The following is a 20,799-nucleotide window of genomic DNA, read 5'->3' as shown; positions in this document are numbered from 1 at the left end:
GCAGTAACTGTGAAATGGTTTTGTTAGGAAGGGGGCACCAGGTCGATCTCCATACACTTCTGTGAGCAAGGCAATGAACTTCATGTGTAACTGAAGATAAATGATAAATCTTACAACGGACCCAGTGGTCAGATTCCTTGATACGTAAAATTTGATTATAGCTGTCAGTCAGCTGTTTTGTTGAAAGCTGATTTTATGAATTTGACTACTAAATGTGGTAGTGAGGCCATTTGTCTTTTCCTATTGTGTTTTAGAGAGACTCACTTTGAAATGTAACTGTCCTCTTAATCACTGCTCAATATCGTGGTGAATTCAGTTAGAAAATACCTGCCTGAGGCAGAAAGAAGATGTAACTCTGTCATGTATCCACTCACATATTGCTGTTATGCCCTGTTCGTATAAGTACGATTTATTTTCATTACTAATCACATAATAGGAATTATTTACTAAATTCTGGTGTTTTCACAATCCCATAATACAGAGAATATTTAATTGAAAATGTTTCTTTTTCTTGTGAAATGAATTGTTTAAAATTTGTTGGTTTGTAATACATGTGATTTTTGTGGGCTGAGAGGATTTTCTGTTCCTGTAGTAAAGCTATTTCTACTATGTTCTTCTGAGGAAAAGCACCAGGAGTTATAAGTCAATTATTGTCTCAAGTTTATTTATGTATGATTTTTAAGTAGATAAAATGTTTCTGTACAATGTGATAAAATGTGACTACATCTGGGTATTGTTTTTGAATCTTAATTTTATTCCTGATCATTTGCAGATGGATTCATCAAGTGACTATGATTGCTTTTTTAACCATTTCTGTATTTTGGGATAGTAGCTATTCCTTTTTCCACAGACTTAGTGGACCTGTTTGTTAAGTTGTAGGATAGAGTTTGTCTGGCTGGGGGTTTAAAATATGTAATTTAAAGCTATTCATTAATTGATGGTAGGCTATGATAATTTTGTTGATTTTAGAAAGCAAATAGTTGTGAGAGTTGAAAAAATGTTTAGATAGAAGACAACAAATATTAAAATATGGGCAAATTACAAGAGAAATAAAGTCAAGGGAGCAAGTTTTGACTGTTTGGAGGGGAATTAAAGTGTAGAATATTATTACTCCCTCTTCCCTTTCTTTATGTAGATATTCAGGTCTGTTACATCTATAAGGTATATTTTATCACCTAAAAGTGTTCTTTTTACCCTCTGTCTTGTTCTTCTACCACAATTGAAGGCAGCATCCTTCGTGGTGCACACATCTTGTTTTAAGATAGTTGAAGCTTCAAAACCAGATTTTATAACAGGCATAACCCAAAATGATTCTCTGCCTTATTTAAAAACAAAATGAACGGAAAACTGTAGGCATCCTATAAATATTGAAAATCTTAATGCATTTAAAATATGGCCGTATTTTAGCAACATCCTGATTACACGGTTTCTGAATCTTCCTTCTTTCCTTTCCTCTTTACATGCAGAAACTGCTAAAGGTTTTGTGCTTGTCTCTTGACTCAACTCGCTCCAAATTCTCTTGGAGATGGCATTTTTCCTTGAGATTTAATCCCCACCCAAGGGCTGATAATGCTTAAGCCTTTATCTCACTGCTCTGATCTCTACCTGGAACTTTACATGTTAATTTTGCAAGTCTGTTTGGATGTTCTCACACTTGGCCTTCACAATAATGGAAACATCTCCTCTGTCCTCTCTTTATTAGGACCCTTTAGGTAAGTAGGAAGCACTTAGAAGCCAAGTTAAGTTGGTTTCTATCAGAAAGAGGTATTTATGGTAAGGATTCAGGGATGTTGCAGAGACCTCAGTGGTAGTAGTCCTTAGGAAGGGACTAAAAACAGAACTTGAAAGTTGAAGATGTCTCTCTCTCTCCCCCTTCACCCTCCTTCCCTCCCTCTGTCTCTCTTTCCTTCCCTCTCCCTCCCCATCTCTGCCTCTCTGTGCATTTTCTTATTCTTTTCTCTCTGTAGACTAGCATATTCTGCTCTTCTTTCCATAGGTTAAGACACGGCTACTCTACAGGTCAAGTTAATATGTCACATTCAGAGACTGACTTGCTGTTTCCAATTCCAAGTTCTTAGGGCATCAGGAATGACCTGGCAACATAGCTGAGAGCTAGGACAGCCGTCAGACATGTGAATGCTACTTTTCCCATTGTTGGCCCCTCCTAGGCTCTAGGGTTAAAGTTTATAACGAGTATAGTTTGGCATTCATAGCTGATGCTTTCGTAGCTGTCTTCTTCCGCTGCTACAGGGAAAAGATCAAATTTAATTTATTCATTCAGTGGACATGTGTTGAGCTCTGCTTTGTACCAAGTTCATAAAATACTTACCTGTCAAGAAGAATTTAGCATGTAGTAGGAAGGCAGCCCTGAATTTAAGCAAGCAAATGAAATATACCAATTGCAAATGTATTAAGTTCTGTAAAGTAAAGGAAAAAAGCTGAGATAGAAAACAATACAAAAGAGAAGAATTTACTTTAGAAAGGTCTCTCTAAGGAGGTGAGATTTGGGGGTAATACTTAAAGAGTGAGATGGAGCTATCAGGAAAGGATTTGTTTATTTTCAAGGATCTTTTTTTAAAAAAGATCTAATTTGTGAACAGGGTGGGGGGTGACATGGGAAGAAACAGAGGAGAGAATATGACTTATAGGTCAAGGAGTTTGGATTTAATCCCAAGTGTGGCCACAGTAAAAAATCATTAGCCAGGTTGCTATTGTCATATAATCCATTAAGAAGTACTTATCTAGCCTTTAATTTATGCCAGGCTTCAGTCTGGTTTACTGAGGAGGATTAAAAAATAAATCAAATATATAATCCTACTCTGATTTTGATGATAACCTAGCCTGAGAGGCAAGGCTGATTGAGGAGGCTCAAGTCTCAGGTAGGATGAAATGGGGGCCCATGCTGGTCATATGCGCAATGACCTCAGGCCTGGGTGTCAGGCAGATGCCAGAGCCACAGAGCTGAGAAGGTTTGTTAAACTGGTCACAAGGGGCTGAATGAGAACCTGCTGTGTGTCAGAGAGAGGCTGTCATATAGCACAGCACTCATTGTGTGCCAGAACCCGCTAAACCTCTTAAAATAGCTACTCAAGTTAATCTTCATAGTAACCCTGGGAGGTAAGAATTATTATTAACTCCATTGTGCAGATGAGGAAACTGAGGCACAGAAATGTAAAATGACTTTCCCCAAACCACACAACTGGGAAGAGTAAAACGAGGATCAAGTGTAGGGCAGTCTGGTGCTGAGTCTGCAATTCCTCCCCTCCACTCTCCCCCTAATGCAATGATGTCTCCAGGCCATCAGCCTTGACTGGTAGAGAGGACAGTGGCTAGACACCAGGTTGCGAAGGGGGTCATAGAGAAAGTTCTGGTTAAAAAAAAGTGATTAGTTATGCTGTAGGGTGTGTTGAGTTTTTAGTGAAAGCAGGGTATACAAATGAAGGTATTGACAATTTGGCCCTGGGGCTCTGCAAAGAGAGTCTTGGCTGCTCCTTATATTTCTGTGCACTGGCTTTTTGAGGAATAGGCAATTTGGGGTCAATGAAAATTGCTTCAAATGCTTGCTGGTACCATCTTTCCTTTCCTTTTGGTTAGAACACTAACTGTTTTAAGCTCTCTTTTCTTATGATTGGCTCCATTCTCTAATGTACTATTAAATAGTTTAGGATTAAAACAATTGTACTAAAGCTCATATTAGTAAGTAATAGAAAAAAATGCAAGATATTTGCATATTTACATGGAAAGCGTGTTGTATGATGAAAATTTTACTTGAGGTAGATTTTATGGTAATTTTTGCATAGTATCTACTTTGAAGGAGGAAATGATATTGTCACTTTCAATAATATTTTACTCATATGTCTTTACATCTTTCCTTATGTTCACATTGATCCAAATGAAGAGCAAGTGTGAGTTTTCTCTCAGAAAAGATCTAACTATCATTGAGTTCACTTTGGAAAGCAAACTTTTCTTTGAAATTGGAAGTTGAATTAAGCAATTTTGTAATTTGTTTTTTGATATTTCTTTAATATCAGGAAGCAGTGACTGTTCTGTGTCTTGCCAAAGACAGCTTGTTAGAGTTGCATCCCTCGTTGGACCTCCTTGGGGTCACACTCTCCCTCCCAGGTTACTGCCTTTGCCATAGACTCCCCCTAACAATTGAAATATATTCCTGAAGTTATGTGAATTCCATAATTTTAGGGATATATTTAAAGGAACATTCTGCATAGGAAGTGATTTACCATGATATATTAGTTAGGGTCTAAGCAGAGAGAGAAATGACACAGTAATTTGAACAGAGAAAATTTAATATAAAGAATTATCGGGGCTGACCCGTGGCTGAGTAATTAAGTTCGCCTGCTCCACTTCAGTGGACTGGGGTTCACAAGTTCAGATCCCAGGTACAGACCTACACGCTGCTCATCAAGCCATGCTGTGCCAGCATCACACGTAGAAGAACTAGAATGACCTACAGCTAGGATATATACTATGTACTGGGGCTTTGAAGAGGAAAACAAAAAAAGAGGAAGATTGGCAACAGATGTTAGCCCAGGGCCAATCTTCCTCACCAAAAAGCATAAAAAAAAAAAGAGAACAACTATCACAAAGAATTTGGATGTGAGGAATTGATACTAAGAACGAAAGAAAACTCTAAAGAATATAGGAATAGCAGATTTAAGAAGTAACCGTTACCCTTGAAGCTGAGATAGCCTGCATGAGGAAGAGACTCCCCAGGGCTAAGATCTTTTTTTTTTTTTTAAAGATTTTATTTTTTTCTTTTTCTCCCCAAAGCACCCCGGTACACAGTTGTATATTCTTAGCTGTGGGTCCTTCTAGTTGTGGCATGTGGGACTCCGTCTCTGTGCGGTTTGATGAGCAGTGACAGTCCGCGCCCAGGATTTGAACCGATGAAACACTGGGCCACCTGCGGCGGAGCGCGAGAACTTAACCACTTGGCCACAGGGCCAGCCCCCAGGGCTAAGATCTTGACCTCATTGGAGAGGTCATAGCTGTGGTCACTGGATGGTCGAGGAGCTGCTGTGATGTGGTGTGGTGTGGTGTGGTGTGGTGTGGTGTGGTGTGGTATGATGGAACTTGCCAGGAATGTGCCCTCTAGGGTACTAGGGAAAGTTGTTCACAGGGAGATGTCTTGCTGGAGGCACTCTGCTACAAAACCTCACAAAGAGTATGCCAAGAGAGGCTGCTGCCTGCTGGGTACTGCTGGCTGTCATGCACTGCAGGAGGCTGGTGCTGGGGAAGCCACCCGTGCTGCTGCAACAGAGCACACCAGAACCAAGAAAAAAAGAACTGTTTCTTATACTAGATCTTTCTAACACCTTTTATCCACAAAGGTTAACATCACACCAGCTGCTGAAGGAAAAATATTTGAAGAGCACATATCCATTTTCACAGAGGAGGCAGTGAAGGGTGACTTTGGAACTAAGCAACAATAAATGGATAACTGGCACATGGAAATCCCTATCTATCCACTGCCAGGGTTTTGACCAAGGGTTTTAAAAGCTGTTGTCCTGAACTTATTACCAAATCAATTTATTGTTTTGGATATGTAATTTCTTTGTCTGATAACTTGAAAAGAAATTGACTCACTCTAACCACTTCATATGTCACATTTGTGCTTCACCCAGTTCTTTGAGACAAAATAATCTAATTATTATTTTAAGTATTTTATAATTAATCATGATGGAAATTATTGTTCACAAAACCAAGTGTCCAACATTTTGTTAGAATGGGAGATTTTTAGTTTGGAGTCAAAATAGCTTAAATGTTACTTTAAATATTATAGCAGATTAGTTTTCGGGTATTTCTTGCCTCTGCACAACCATCAGATGTTAAGTAAGCTCCAGATTTTAAGTCCGGGGGACCAGGACTCAGTCATTCTTGTTTAGTATAAATTGCCAGCATGTGGCACAGTGAATGGTACATAACTGATGCTAGGTTGATCAGTTATCTGTGCATGAATGAAAATGGATAACAGCTGCCCAAGTTTGTAGGTAAACTACTTTCATCGCTGAAAAATACAAGAAACAGTTGTGTTTATGTAAGACATTAAGTCTAATATAAAATATATGAATATCTACAATGTGTCGTATAAGGCACATATCATATTTATTAAAGTGCAATAAATTCTTTCTCAAGAATTCCCAAAATCTTTTAAAAATATAATTTGAGGGGCCACAGAAAACCTGTGAGAAGAAAATATCCATGGGGAAACCATATTCAAAGAGAAATTCCTCAAAAAGACGATGAATTTTACCAAGAGTCACATTTACAAGTTCTGGAATGCATTTTTAGGAAGTAGGTTTGAGAAACTTCTGTTATGGACATCCTTGAGAGAAAGGATTTTCTTGTTGCTGCCAGTTTCATTTGTTGAAGATATATCAATCTTGAAAGAAAAGGAAAGCTTAGAGAAATAATATGTTTATAAGCTTATATGTTAAATAGAAATGTTATAATGAAAAAATATCACTGTTAAAGGACTAAAGACTGAATTTCTACCCAATATTTTAGCATAGTAGCTGTTACTGATGCAGAATCCAAAATACCAACTAATGGTAGTTTAGTTGCTGTAAAGGAAAGATATGGAAGAGAGGAGGAGAAATGAGAAAGGATTAGATAGTCATAATCTTCAAACCTATCTACCTATCTAAAGACATGGTGATATAGAATTATTTCTGTTTTCTTATAGTAATTATTTTAAATTGATATTTTCTTAATGCTATCAATAATAATCTTTTTCCTTCTTAACAAACAGTACAGTTATTTCTTTCTCATTAGTAGGAAAGGAATAATAGGATGTGGAATCTGTATTTAAGTTGTATGTCAAGTTAATTTCCTTAGCATCTTTACTTAGTGGGATATAGGTTATATATTTAATATAGTATGAATAATTCATATGAACTCATAACCTATATAACAGTGGCCATGATTGATTCTCATTTATTAGTATTTCACTGAACGTGTGGCATTATATTTTATAAAAACAACAACTCTTTGTGAATTGTCTTCTGATACTTTTGCTCTATTTTGTACTTGTTCCTCTTTATTATTTTTGTTTGTTTGTCTTTTGAGGAAGATTAGCACTGAGCTAACACCTGCTGCCAATCTTCCTCTTTTTGCTGAGGAACACTGGCCCTGAGCTGACATCCGTGCCCATCTTCCTCTACTTTATATGTGGCATGCCTGCCATAGCATGGCTTGCTGAGTGGTGCCATGTCCATACCCGGAATCTGAACCGGCAAAGCCAGGGCTGCTAAAGTGGAACGTGAGCACTTAACCACTGCACCACCAGGCCAGCCCCTGTTTCTCTTAACTTTAAATTGAACTTGCTAGCACCTTGAAATTCTGAAACTGGAAGAATGGCAGAGAAGAGGGCAAAGAACTTTTTTTTTCTTTCTAATAACAGAAAATAAAAGCCGAAGGATATAACAACAACAACAACAACAAAACCCTGGAGTGGCCTGCATTCCTGAAGCTGTGAGGGCATGTGGGTGATGGAGGCAGAAATACAAAGCATCTGTGTTCTGACTTGCCCTATTCAGTTAAATTATGTATTATCAATAGAAACATTTTAAGCTTGGGAACCCAAGCAAAGCCCTGTGGATTCTCTGTTGTTTGTGATTTGGAACACTAGGGGACAGCACTAAAATATTCCATAGTTGTTTGTTATTGATCACTTGCATACTGTATAATAAGTAAGATATTTTACTGTTAAAGACTACTGAATGCCCTGTTGATTTCATTGGACGAGAAAGCACAAAGAGGAGGTTGAGCTTTTCATATCCATAATTTCAGCCTTTGTAAGATGGTGATTTGAATAATTTAGAGAAAGCTGCCAGGCTGCTTTTTGGTTGCAAGAAGATAGTAAGGCATGATAACTTAAGGAATTGTGATTTTCTTTTAAAAGTATTTTGTTCTTTTTACTCCTTGGGGGTAAATATTTTGCATAAATTTTTATTTCTAATCTTGTTTTCCAGGCACTTTGGAAAGACATGAAACGGGAGAAAGAGCAAGAATTATTCTTAATTGTTGTGATGATTCTCAGCTTCTAAAGCCTGAATCTGTACTTCCAGTTGCCTCAGAGACACATAAGCACAAAAGTATAGAACAGAAATCCTCCAGCTCCTACCAGTTTGGGCCAGTACCTTGCCCTGGTCTGCAGGTGGAGTCTTCATGTCAGGTAAGTTCAAATCAAGCTGCTACTCACAAAGAGCAATATCAACCCCGAGTAAGAAGCAGTATGCCATCATAAATATGCAGCAGTTGAATATCAGCACAAAAACAAGAACTCACAGAGGATTGCGTCTACCATACGTGTCTACCAGGGGATCTTGGGTGAATCAGGATAACTTTTTGAGTGTTCATTATGCTTGATCTAGCATTCTTTTTGACAAGATAGGTTCTGGCTTGTCAAAATTGAACCAATTTTATGTTAACTCTTGAATTCTAGGTGGTTTTCAATGGAGTGGTGGAGAAAAAACGCTATATTCTGTGGTCTGGATCCATTTTTTTTTTCAATTGAGATTAGTTGACCTCTTTTTAAAATGCTGATTGAAAATAAACCAAAAAGGTATCATAAAAACTGGGTCATTATATGGACAGTTCTTTTGATATATTCAGCATCTCTAAGATCACCAGCTCCTTGGGATTCTGAGCCTTAATTAGTACACAGTGATGGAGTTTGCTTTTATTTTCATAAACCAAATCAACCAGCTTCACAGAAATTTAGATGAGCTTTATTATTTCTCCGTTCTAAACGTGATATAGTAACTTAATCTAATTTTTTTAAGGGACTCTTCCATCATTTTGTCATCTGTGCCTCCAGGTTATCCTCTTATCATGTTGTTGTAACTATGCCATTTATATGCATATATCTAATGTAATGTTTTTTCATGTAAACCTATTTTCATAATATTATCTATTTTTTTTTAGTGGGTGTATTATGTTCTATCCTGTGTATTTGCTATTACTGATATGAATTATTTTCCTATAGCTTAATATGTGGATTGTTTTTTATGTTTCATTTTTATGAATAACACATTTATGAACCTAAAGATTTTTCATATTCAGTATTATTTAATTGGATATATTTCCAGAAGTGGGCTTTCTAAGTATTCATTCATTGAGCTCTGAGAGTCTAATGCAGTCATCTCTTTCAGCCCATCAGTGCACTATCTCCCTTAGTCAAGGCTGATATACATTGAAAACTTTGTAAATTTTAGATTTCTCTTTTTAAGAGTCCATTTAGGCCACCTACTTTTGTTTATACTTTCCTCCTTCAGATGTTAAAATCAGTGATTAGGCTTCAGCTTTTTTTCTGTTCTCATTTAGTCAGATTGTCTTAGATTTCTCAAATCTATTTTTCATGTTCTTAACTTGAAAGAGGTCATGTTTTACCAGGACAATTTTATCAATATCATGAAAATTTAACATTCACAACTGCAGATGAAAGTCATAAGGTTTTAGTCTCCTAAGGTGGGAAATTTAACCACACATATTCTGTATTGAATGCTTGGGGTGGGGCCAACCCCGTGGCCAAGTGGTTAAGTTCACATGCTCTGCTTTGGTGGCTGAGGGTTCCCCAGTTCGGATCCTGGGCATGGACCTACACACCACTCATCAAGGCATGCTGTAGTGGCATCCCACATAGAAGAACTGGAATGGTCTGTAACTAGGATATACAACTACATACTGGGGCTTTGGGGAGAAAAGAAAAAAAGAAGAGGAAGATTGGCAACAGATGTTAGCTCAGGGCCAAAAAAAATACAATAAATAAATAAAAATAAAAGGTTGGGGTATGTAAAGCCCAGTGAGTGAGCCCAGCTGACTGCCAAGCATTCCCATCGTAATGTGATTTGTGGCTCTCTGTTCATAATGCATCTTATAATGGAAATTATATGCTAGAATAGTAGATGAGAACTTGGAGATGTCTCTTGACTTGTGGATTTAGATGTCTAGGGTCTGCAGGAACAAATCTCATTCATCAAGTGCCTATTTTACTAGTTGAATTCCCAGAAGGTAAACTGATTGCTATTTCTTTCAGTTTCTTAGAGGACCTCAGAGCTACCGTTTCGGTAATAATAATAGTATATATAGATTTCATTTTCTTTATATAATTTTGTTTCTTTCTTGATTCCAGGAAGCAATAAAATGCCAGGGTCTTGTTTTCCTACTCTAAGGCTGACTCCAACTTTATTTCTTAGCTGCCCTGCTTTACCTTAGATTTCTAACCTTCACTCTCTACAGAGTCAGAGAATTGAATTAGACAGGAGCCATCACCTCCTTTGTTCTATGTACTATACTTCTGTTATTATTGAGATTGCTGTTAACTACAGCTATTATTATTTCTGCTTCTCCTAAGTTATATCTTCTTCACTTATGTACTGCACGTCTTCATATTTCATCCTCTTAGATTTAAGCCATTGAGATTGTTTTATCTGCATTTACAAATTTGATAAGCATGAAATTTCAAGAGTGCTTATAAATTCTCCATCCTTCTTGTTGTTAATGTAGTAAAATGCTTCATGAGTTATCATAAGAAAAACATCAATTTTAAAGAAGCAGATTTAAATCACACTCATTTTAGAAGTGGGAAAAATGAGAGACAGTAAGCCTGTGAAATTTAGAACTGTCTAAGTTTACTTTGAGTTTCAGGTTTTTTTTGTGTGTGGATATTAGTGAGACACAAGTGAAATATTTCTGGCTGGTAGAGTAAACTGTTTAAACAGAAGAGTTGCTTGTAAGATCTGTGCAGTGAGCTCTTTCTGTTTAACAATATTTGGAATTTATTAGAATACAGTTTTTGCTTTTTCTTCTTGCATTTGAAGAGTGCATATAAATTTGGGAAAAGGTTTTAAAGAGAACAACAACTATAATAAAACATTTTGAAAATGGGTCTAATTTGAAATATTAGAAGAGTTGAATTTGTGCAGCTAGACAAAGAAAAGTCTTTGGGATAGAACAGGGCAAGAGTCTTAAAGGATTTAAAGGAATACAATATCATATTAGTAATGGGAAACTGCTTTTCTCAGATTGTGCTGAGGCTAAAACAAGATAGAAACTGTTTAAATTGCAGCGGGAGGAATTTAGCTTCAAAGTAGGAAATAAACAGCCTTACTAAAGTCATGTCTATATGGTAGAAATCATCATCATATTTTAAGGAGAGAAGGTCTGTTTTCTCAGTTGGTTGATTGGTTGATTTTAGATTCTTTTTCTTCATTTCTTGTCTGTAACATGAGTAAAAGGATAAACAGGATTATTTTAACTGTCACACTTTAGAGCCATTGTAGTGTCCTGGGAATGCCTTTTTTTAAAAACTGATTTTTTGTCAAATGGATCCCCAACAGCAACCTCTTGTTGCTTATTTAGAGCTGTACTGTTTAATGTGGTAGCCATTAATCACATATGGCTATTGAGCACTTGAAATTTGGCTAACACATGTTAAAATGATATTTTGGATATATAGGGTTAAATAAAATACATCACTAAAATCAGTTTCACTTTTTTTTTAATTGAGGTAACATTGGTTTATAACATTATATAAATTACAGGTGTATATCATTACATTTAGATTTCTGTGTAGATTACATCATGCTCACCACCCAAAGATTAATTACCATCCATCACCATACACATGTGCCTGATCACCCCTTTTGCACTCCTCCCTCCCCACCTCACCTCTGGTAACCACCAATCCAATCTTTATCTCCATATGTTTGTTTGTTGTTGTTTTTATCTTCTATTTATGAGTGAGATTTATGAGTGAGCCAAATAGTATTCCATTGTATATATACACCCATCTTCTTTATCCATTCGTCCCTTGATGGGCACCTATGTTGCTTCCAAGTCTTGGCTATTGTGAATAATGCTGCAGTGAGCATAGGGGTGCATATATCTTTACACATTCCTGTTTTCATCTTCTTTGGATAAATACCCAGCAGTGAAATAGGTGGATCATATGGTAGTTCTATTCTTAATTTTTTGAGGAATCTCCATACTGTTTTCCATAGTGGCTGCACCAGTTTCACTCCTGCCAGCAGTGTATGAGAGTTTCCTTTACTCCACGTCCTCTCCAACTCTTGCTATTTGTTCTCTTGTTAATTATAGCCATTCTGATGGGCATGAGGTGATATCTCATTGTAGTTTTGATTTGTATTTCCCTAATAATTAGTGATGTTGAACATCTTTTCATGTGCCTGTGGCCATCTGTGTATCTTCTTTGGAAAAGTGTCTCTTCAGATCTTTTGCTCATTTTTTAGTTGGGTTCTTTGTTTTTTTGTTGTTGATGTATGAGTTCTTTATATATTTTGGATATTAACCTCTTATCAGACATGTGGTTTGCAAATATCTTCTCCCAATTGTTAGGTTGTCTTTTCATTTTGATGATGGTTTCCTTTGCTGTGCAGAGCTTTTTAGTTTGATGTAGTCCTGTTTGTTGATTTTTTCTATTGTTTCCTTTGCCTGGTCAGAGATAGTACTTGAAAAAATGCTGCTAAGACTGATGTTGAAGAGTGTACTGCCTGTGCATTCTTCTAGAAGTGTTATGGTTTCAGGTCATACGTTCAAGTCTTTAATCCATTTTGAGTTAATTTTTGTGTATAGTGTAAGATAATGGTCTGTTTTCATTCTTTTGCATGTGGCTGTCCAGTTTTCCTAACGCCATTTATTGAAGAGACTTTCCCTTCTCCATTGCATGTTCTTGGCTCCCTTGTCAAAAATCAGCTGTTCATAGATGTGTGGGTTTATTTCTGAGCTCTCGATTCTCACCTTTATAAACTTTTTTTTTTAATATATCTACTAGGCAGTTTAAAATTACATACGTGGTTTGCTTTGTCCTAGACAATATTTAAACAGACTAGGGATAAGCAAAATTTTTTGTAAGGGGCCAGACAGTAAATATTTTAGGCCTTGCAGGCCAGAGTTTTGTTGTTGTATCTATTCAGTTATGCTGTTGGAGCATGGAAGTCCCCATAGGCAATTCTTACACAAAGGGGTATGGTTCTGCTCCAATAAAATTTTATTTACAAAAACAGGCAGTGGACCAGATTTGGTGCTCTTTGGCTATAGTTGCCAATTTCTGATCTAAACGGTCCTCTCTAGACTTGGAGATCGTGAGGTCCTAGGAGCAATGGGCAAAATACCCAACACTTCCTCTCTCTCTAGATATCTGAATTTTTAATAAAGAAATTTATCCCAACTTCTGCACTATGTGGAATGTAATCCAAAAGACCTATATCCAGTCTCTTCCCTGACAGAAATCTTGAAATTCATGGGATTGAAAATTTGCCCTTTGTAGAAAACATGTGCACATTATAGCTCCTAATCTAAGCAAGATTTTTTAATGGAATTTTCCTCAAATAATGCATTTATTTATACATGTATCTTTATCTAAACATATAAAACTGATTATAAATAAAGATACAATTGCATTTATTTACGTTCCAGTTGAGTTTTCTAGAAATACGTTTATATTTTTTTAACCTTTAGTTGACCTTAAAGTGATATCTATTTGGTGCCATTTGCTCAAAAATCTTGTTAGAGCTTTATCCTGCTACCTCTCATAAAACACAGATAGATGATGCACTGGTAAGGCCACCAACAGAAAATTCGACCACACTACTACTTATTACTTTATCAGAATGAAGCGTTAGTTCTTTCCTATTTTATGACACAAAAAGTTAACCAAGGTAGAACTAGCTATAGTGGTTTCTAAATGGTAAGATTTCAAAATGTCACCTGCAACTCTACATGTATAAATATGAAATAACAATTCATTGTGGCAATACTACATGTTGCAAATTAACTCTGTTTTTATTGAGCTATCTATATTTTATTATCAAAATTGAATCACTATAGAAAAGGACAAATAATATCTTTTTGGGAACAATTAATTATATTATGTAGGGGTAAATCCTCAATATAGGATGATAATTTTCACTTTTTTGATCAGTAGTTAATTTTTGATATATTCTTTTTAAAGTAATAAACAGCATATAACTATTTTTTTCTAATGCAGAAAATATTTTCCATCAATTTTGTACAATATTAGAAAATAGATTTTTATTATTAGACATGCAAGCACTTTATGAAAATATAGGAATTACTCTCTGTAAACATTAGATTAAGATTTTTAAGTATTTTAATTTAGTGAATTCCAACTTAAAACTTCAGTGCCTAAATGATAACACTCTTCCTAGTAAGATAGAATAGAGAAATATACAATGGCAGAGAAATATACAAGGCAGTTTTCTTTTTGAACACATGTGAGGTGATGCAAATTTTTGACAGAGTATAACCATTTCTCATAAGCATTTTATATATAATTTTAACTACTGTAAGTTAAGTAAAAATTTCTGTAATACTTAATACTTTTTTATAGCTGCTTTATGAAAGATGTCCTTTTTCTCACTTTGTGGCATGAGTTTAAACTTTTTTTGGTGAAACTTACCTCAAATGGTGAGGAAAACCATGAAAAGCATATCACAGCTTTGTTTCAAAACTAATTTAAGAGGTCCCAGAGTCACTATGAAAAGTGGGAAATGTGGGATTAAATGACTGCGGCTGTCCGCCTCGCACACAGAAGCAACCCTGAATTTCCTCACAGGACTTCAAAGCTTTGCTTGTATCTAAACATTCGTTGGCCATGAATCAGAGGCACAGAAGGAGAATGCTTGTCTTTCATGGTGTGCGGCTGGTTAAAGTCCACATTGTGCTGCACGTGCCGGTGGGGAGTGCCAGGAGCAGAAGGGCACTATTCTGACTCGTGTGACAAATGTAGTTAACACCAGATCCATATTAATGTTGTCAAGTTCCCTTGATGTATTTAAACAGATTTTAATTATTTTCAGCGTCCAAAGGCCTGAAATATATAGCCTAATAGTGCTTCAAAAAAGCTTACTTAATGTGTGAATGTAAAACCTCTCGTAAAAATGAAACTTTTATATTGGCCTTAGTCATTGACATAGGTTATTCATCAAGTCAGCAATTTGTGTGGCAAAGTGCCATTTGAATAGTGTATTGTTAGGATACTTATGGTCCACTTGACAAGGGCTCTTGCTGTAAATAGTGCAATTTGACTCCAGCTGTTAAAGAGTGGCTTTGACAGCAGCCAAATAGAATGGAGATGCCTTACTGCACCGCCGAAAAATCAATATTGGGTTCTTGTTCATAGTAACCTGTTCTTTTCCCTTCTCTAGATTTATAAATGACGATCAAGGGTTTATAAGTGGAAGTTTAAATATTATTTTAGATGTAATTCACTTTGGTTTCAAATTAAGACATGATAAATGGTACAAGTACAGAGTTCTAGGATATTACTTCCATCCCCTGGTTCATGTTTAGTGACAATTACAGTTAAGTTGAATTTGGATTCTCCAGGTATAATAGAAAAGAATTAGTGTAAAACATGGACTCAAAATTGTGTGGCTATTGTATATTGCCAGCACAATTATTTCTTCTTTTTGATTTTCTTATCAATTTATCTTCTGTGTCCCTCCCATCTTCTCTGTGTGTATACCTTTGTGTAAAGATAGCAGGGTTCTTTGTGGCTGTGCCCATAGCAACACCCACAGATGTTGACAGCCGGTAATGTCCCTGGTGTTGTCGAAGATTTCCCTAAAGCAGAGTCTTGCTGGTTTTGAAGAGTTTTCTAGCAGTTTTCAGCAATACAAGGTTGCTATGATACCTGTCTGGCAGTAATAGATATTGAACCTGTTAATTACAATAACTACACACAATGGCTCTTTTGTCCATTGGGTTTTTCTGCTGTTGCTAGCTGTTATATTTAAGATACAGAATAGGAAGTGAAATTATATACTCAAGATGAGAAAAGAAAATGTTTCGAGAGTTTACTTTGAATCCAGATGTTGAATTTTTAAAAATTTCCAGGTATCTAAACCTTTTAGCTGATTGTTGATTTCCCAGGATTGTAGATATAATTTATTTAAATCATTTCTAGTTTTGACTGAATTTGATTTTGAATTTTTATTGTTGTTTACCTCAGATGTCATAAGTGTTTGTCTAAGGTATACTGAACAAGTTTGAAAGAGCTGTCATTTTTAATATGGAAAAATGGTGGTATAATGTGTACTTTCTCAAAAGCCTTATTCAGCGTAGGCTGTTAAAATAGCCATGTTCCTATTACTGACCAACTCTGCATTTATTGAATTTGTGGCTGAGATAGAAACTGAAAATTCATAAAGCTGATAATATAATTTCGTGCAAAGACCTTTAAGGCTGATTCAAGGTCAGTGTTATTGTTTTTATAATTGCTGATAGGCGGTTGTGACTTCTACCAGAGAAAGGGTTTGTTCTACTTGGGTTTTAGCTGGTTTCAAAAAATGTTCTCTCCTGTTAATTCTAAAGTAACTCTTTTCACTGAATAAATGTTTCTGTCATTTCTTTAGTACTAGATTTAGCCCTGATTTACCCAGTTCCTTCCCCTACCCCCACCACATTCATCAACCCTGTAAGAAACATGAAAATCTAAGATTATAACTTTCTTCTTGAATTAAATATTCTGATTATAGCCATCAACTGACTTGTGGGGAGGGGGTGATTCTAGCATAGAAACAGGAATAAAAGTTAACCATATCAGGCATTTTAATTTTATATTTAGCTTCATCTAGGGAGAGTAGCATAATTTGTTAAAACATGTCTTTAAGTTGCCTTCATTTACATTAATAATTTTATATAAATATTTTACAAGCTATGAATTTTGTAATCATGTCCATACCATATTACCCACCTGGAGCCGTTTAGGTACTTTTTTTTTCACCTTCACTTTTTCTTTCCTTTCCTACTTTTTTCTTCTCAGTTGTAAATTAGTTTTGCTTTTTAAAAACTTGTGACTTTTCCAAACATGTTAAGACTCAGCTTCTTGTAGGATCCAAAGATGGACCTATTCAACCTACTGAAAGAAGTCTGTATCTGCTGGGATACAAATATACTCCAGTGGATTTGGATGCTTTGTTATTGAGTAACTTGCTGGTTCTGATTAAAAGGTGATGGTGCATGTTACCCCTTTACAGAAACTTGGAGTTTCCTTGGTAACCAAGTCATTGTCCTCCATCATGAATATTTTGTGTTTCTGTCCTATTTTTGATGACTACCACAAGGGATGATATTTTCAGGAGTAAAAAGTGAAGTTTGTAGAAATTCAGATGTTGAGTTAACTAACAGGGTTAGTGACTTATAACAAGAAAGAAAAGAAGGAGAATTAAATCTTTCTTTTTGAAAGCTGGTAATATCACTTATTGACTGAGAGTACCATCTGGACCCATTTAAAGGAATCCCACCAGGAGCACTACTTCTGTACCAATGACTTATGTTGAAACTGGCTCTAAGAGAGCAGCAAATGCAGAAATGTAGCAGGAAGCCATTCTCGGAAAAGAAAGCATTTATTCTCATGGAATCTTTACCCTATGTTGGTAAAAACAAAATGTGTTCGGCTTTATTCATTGGAATGAAGAGCGTGAACTTATTTGAAAAATAAATCCAGCTAATATTCTCATCCATTTTTCTGAATTTGGTTTTAATAGTGACATCCTGAAGGCAGAACCAGTTCTCTGCATCCCCAAATGGCATTTATGACATTAAATACAAATAATGACATCAATTACATTATTTTTAATTTTCTACATACTGTAAAGCTCATAATTACTTTGGAAACTGCTGTTTTAATCCTAAGGTAAGATATCCTGCATAAGCTTTTGGTCCAAGCATGATTGTTACTGTCAGACATAAAAAATGGTCATAAGAGGCTGCTGTGAGCAACAGGGTCTCTCTTATGCACATATTTAACTTCATGCACATCCAAATAAGACTGAAAATTTTAGTTGTTTTTTTGTCTTCACTTGTTCAAGGCCTGATGATTAGAAAGTCCTTATGAAAGCTTACAAAATATACAGTTATGCTCGCCTTTACTACTTTCTTCCCAGCTCCCACTAGGAGTCTCTGGTCATTATACAAAACAGCTTTCTCCCTTTACTCTCTGGTAGTCAATATTTTGTTTTCCGTTTTGCTCCTTGAACTAAAATATTAATCTGGATGCATAGAGAGTAGTAATGGAGGGATACAGGTTCATCAGACCCTTTATTTCTAGTTTTAGCATTGTAGCATGTTAGAACTGGAAGTGGTCAAGTTACCCGTTCCCTCCTTTCTTTACTTAGGAGAATTTTGGAGCCCAGTCTTGATTGAATCATGCAGTAGATTAGGTTTAGAACCCAAACTGGGACCTGTTGTTTCCTGTTTTCTCTCTCTTAGTCCCAGTGTAGCTGAACCCACTAATGGGTGGACCTTGCAGCCAGGCTCCGACCTGCCAAATTTCTTTCACTGCTGGGTTCCCGTGTTGTCCTGTCTTCACTGCCCCGCCCCATTTTCTTGAATGTTCATTGCCAACTAATCTTGGGATCTGGTGTACTAAAAGTTAGTTTTAGATGTTTCTATAGTTCCAGAATTTCAGAATTCCCTGCTTTTGCTGTGATTAGTGGGTGGGATTTAACTTTTGCTTGGATCTCTGATTTTTCTTTTCTCTGTCTGATTACCCTGCCAAGTATACCTCTTCCTTCCAACTTGCCTTGCTAGGAACCAGAGTCCTCAATCTCTGCTCTCACTGATGAGCACTCTGGCTTCTGTCTGAACCCTTCAAGATGACAGTGTTTTAGTTTTCTATTGCTATGTAACAAATTGCCACAAACGTGGAGGCTTAGAACAATACACATTTACTATATCACAGTTTCTTTGTACCAGGAGTCCAGCATGGCCTGACTGGGTTCTCTGTTCAGGATCTCACATGGCAAAAATCTAGGTGTGGGCTGAGGTTGCTGTATCATCTGAGGCTGGGGGTCCTCTTCCAAGCTTCTTCAGGTTATTGGCAGAATTCAGTTCCTTTTGGTTGTAGGACTGGGGTCCATGCATTCTTGCTGGGTGTTGATCAGGGGCTACATGTTCCTCACTATATAGTCGCCTTCATCTTAAAGCCAGCAGTGGAGTACTTGTGCATCTAGTCCCCTTCATACTTTGAACCTCTGAGTTTTCCCTCTGCCACCAGCTGTAAAATACTCTCTGCTTTCAAAAACTCAGTCTGATTCGATCAGGACTACTCAGATAATCTGCCTATCTGAAAGTCAACTGATTTGGGACCTTAATTACATGGGCATGATCCTTTACAGCACTGCCTAGATTAGGGTTTGGTTGAGTAACTGGAAGAAGATATGTTTCACAGGGGCTGGGAATCTTAGGGGCAGTCTTATAATTCTGCCTACAGATGGGAAATCATTCTAACTCAGGATGACTACTGTTTTAGGACTAGTACTCTCTTCTTCTGGTTCTGGAACATTTAACCTCTGCCCAAATGCTCTGATTAGCTGTCCTGTTACTAATCATTTCTGAAATTTGAATTAAGACTCTTATTTCTCTTTGGGACCTTTGACGCTAGTCTTGCAGAGAGTTGGCCTGTGCTATGGCAGAACTGTCTCTCAGGCCAAACTCTGTTTTACAAAAACCATAGCGTGGCATCAATCGTATGATCATATGGCAGAGTAAGGAAAGAATAACATAGGTCCTGTCTCTTCCTACATGATTATCATGAGACTTAAATGAGAGAATCATTTGACAGTTGATATGGCTTTCCAGATCTAAGAAGATACCTGAATCTAGAACTTCCACAAAATTTTTTTATCATATGTTTGGCAGCCCAACATTTTTAATTACAAAGAACCTATCTTTTGTTCAACTCTGTCACTAATAGTTAAAGTCAAGTTTATAGATGGTAACAAATTGTGTTTAGGGTCTTTAAGCGTATTTTTGCTTTATGCCCGTGGTGTTTAGTTATGCTAATGATCAGCTTAACCAATCTATAGAACATGCTTTTACCTTAGGCATGCAATTTCTAGTGTTATCAAGGATATCTGGAGTTAATATGATAGTAGCAAAACTACCAATTTTGAATATGTTTTTTCAAAATTTTATTTGCCTTTTTATGATAATTCCATTAGTCGTGATAAATTATGCCATGAAATATCTGTTTGACTTAAGTGATCTACTTTCTCTCTTAATCAAGAGAGCAGTTGGGATCAGATACATCAGATATAATGAGTTGCACCATGAGTAAGTGCCCAGATCACACACAGCACCTCAGATGATGGTTTGCTTCACTGATTTTGTGACCCAGTTATGGGGCCACAGCTTGATGGTTTTTTGCCTTGACCTAATAGTCTGTGTCATTGACTCTAGGACTAAGTTCTTATATTTCAAAGCATTATATTATTATTCTTTATCAGAATTCAGTTTTATAACAGGAAATACTTATCAAAATCTGTTTATCTTTCACTAATGGATTAAACTTAAGGACTTTGGCCTTTTTATCTGTCTGCAAAAAAAGGCATAATAAGTGGTGCTTAAATTATAGGTAAATGATGAAGTATAATAGAACTAAGCAATATAATCTACAAAATACTCAGTACTTCATTATGTGTAAATGATACATTATATCCTGTAAAGCTTTTCCAAACATCTTAGAGTTACCTGATGTCTTCTCAATAAGTCAATAAGTCATTTAATATGGTTTCTTTTGATTCCCATTTTCAAGATATGCCTAATTTCTTCAGAGTAACGTGCAACACCATACTATAATTAAAAATTTCCTCACTTTGGAATTAGAGCAGGTGTAGTCAGTAGTTGATGCGTGATACTTGGGGAATAATTTAAGTTGAGTTTTACTATCCTCTGGTAACTTTGTTTTAAATTCTGGACACTTGGCTGCATAATCAAAACCTAGAAAACATC

General features: G+C 36.3%; 1 protein-coding gene across 5 annotated transcripts in view; it reads left to right on the top strand.

Annotated features, from left to right (window-relative positions):
• Window positions 1-20,799, top strand: part of WDR72 (WD repeat domain 72) — a 221,541-nt gene that overhangs the window by 79,890 nt on the left and 120,852 nt on the right. For all 5 annotated transcript variants that reach the window (XM_046655247.1, XM_046655246.1, XM_046655243.1 and 2 more), the window contains one exon: window positions 7,992-8,194. In XM_046655247.1, coding sequence (XP_046511203.1) covers window positions 7,992-8,194 — 203 coding nt within the window. The remainder of the gene's footprint in view (window positions 1-7,991; window positions 8,195-20,799) is intronic.

The sequence above is a fragment of the Equus quagga genome, chromosome 2 (assembly GCF_021613505.1).
Source record: "Equus quagga isolate Etosha38 chromosome 2, UCLA_HA_Equagga_1.0, whole genome shotgun sequence".
NCBI classification, from domain to species: domain Eukaryota; kingdom Metazoa; phylum Chordata; class Mammalia; order Perissodactyla; family Equidae; genus Equus; species Equus quagga.
The sequence above is the reverse complement of the archived record's forward strand: the minus strand, read 5'-3'. Positions and strand labels throughout refer to the sequence as shown.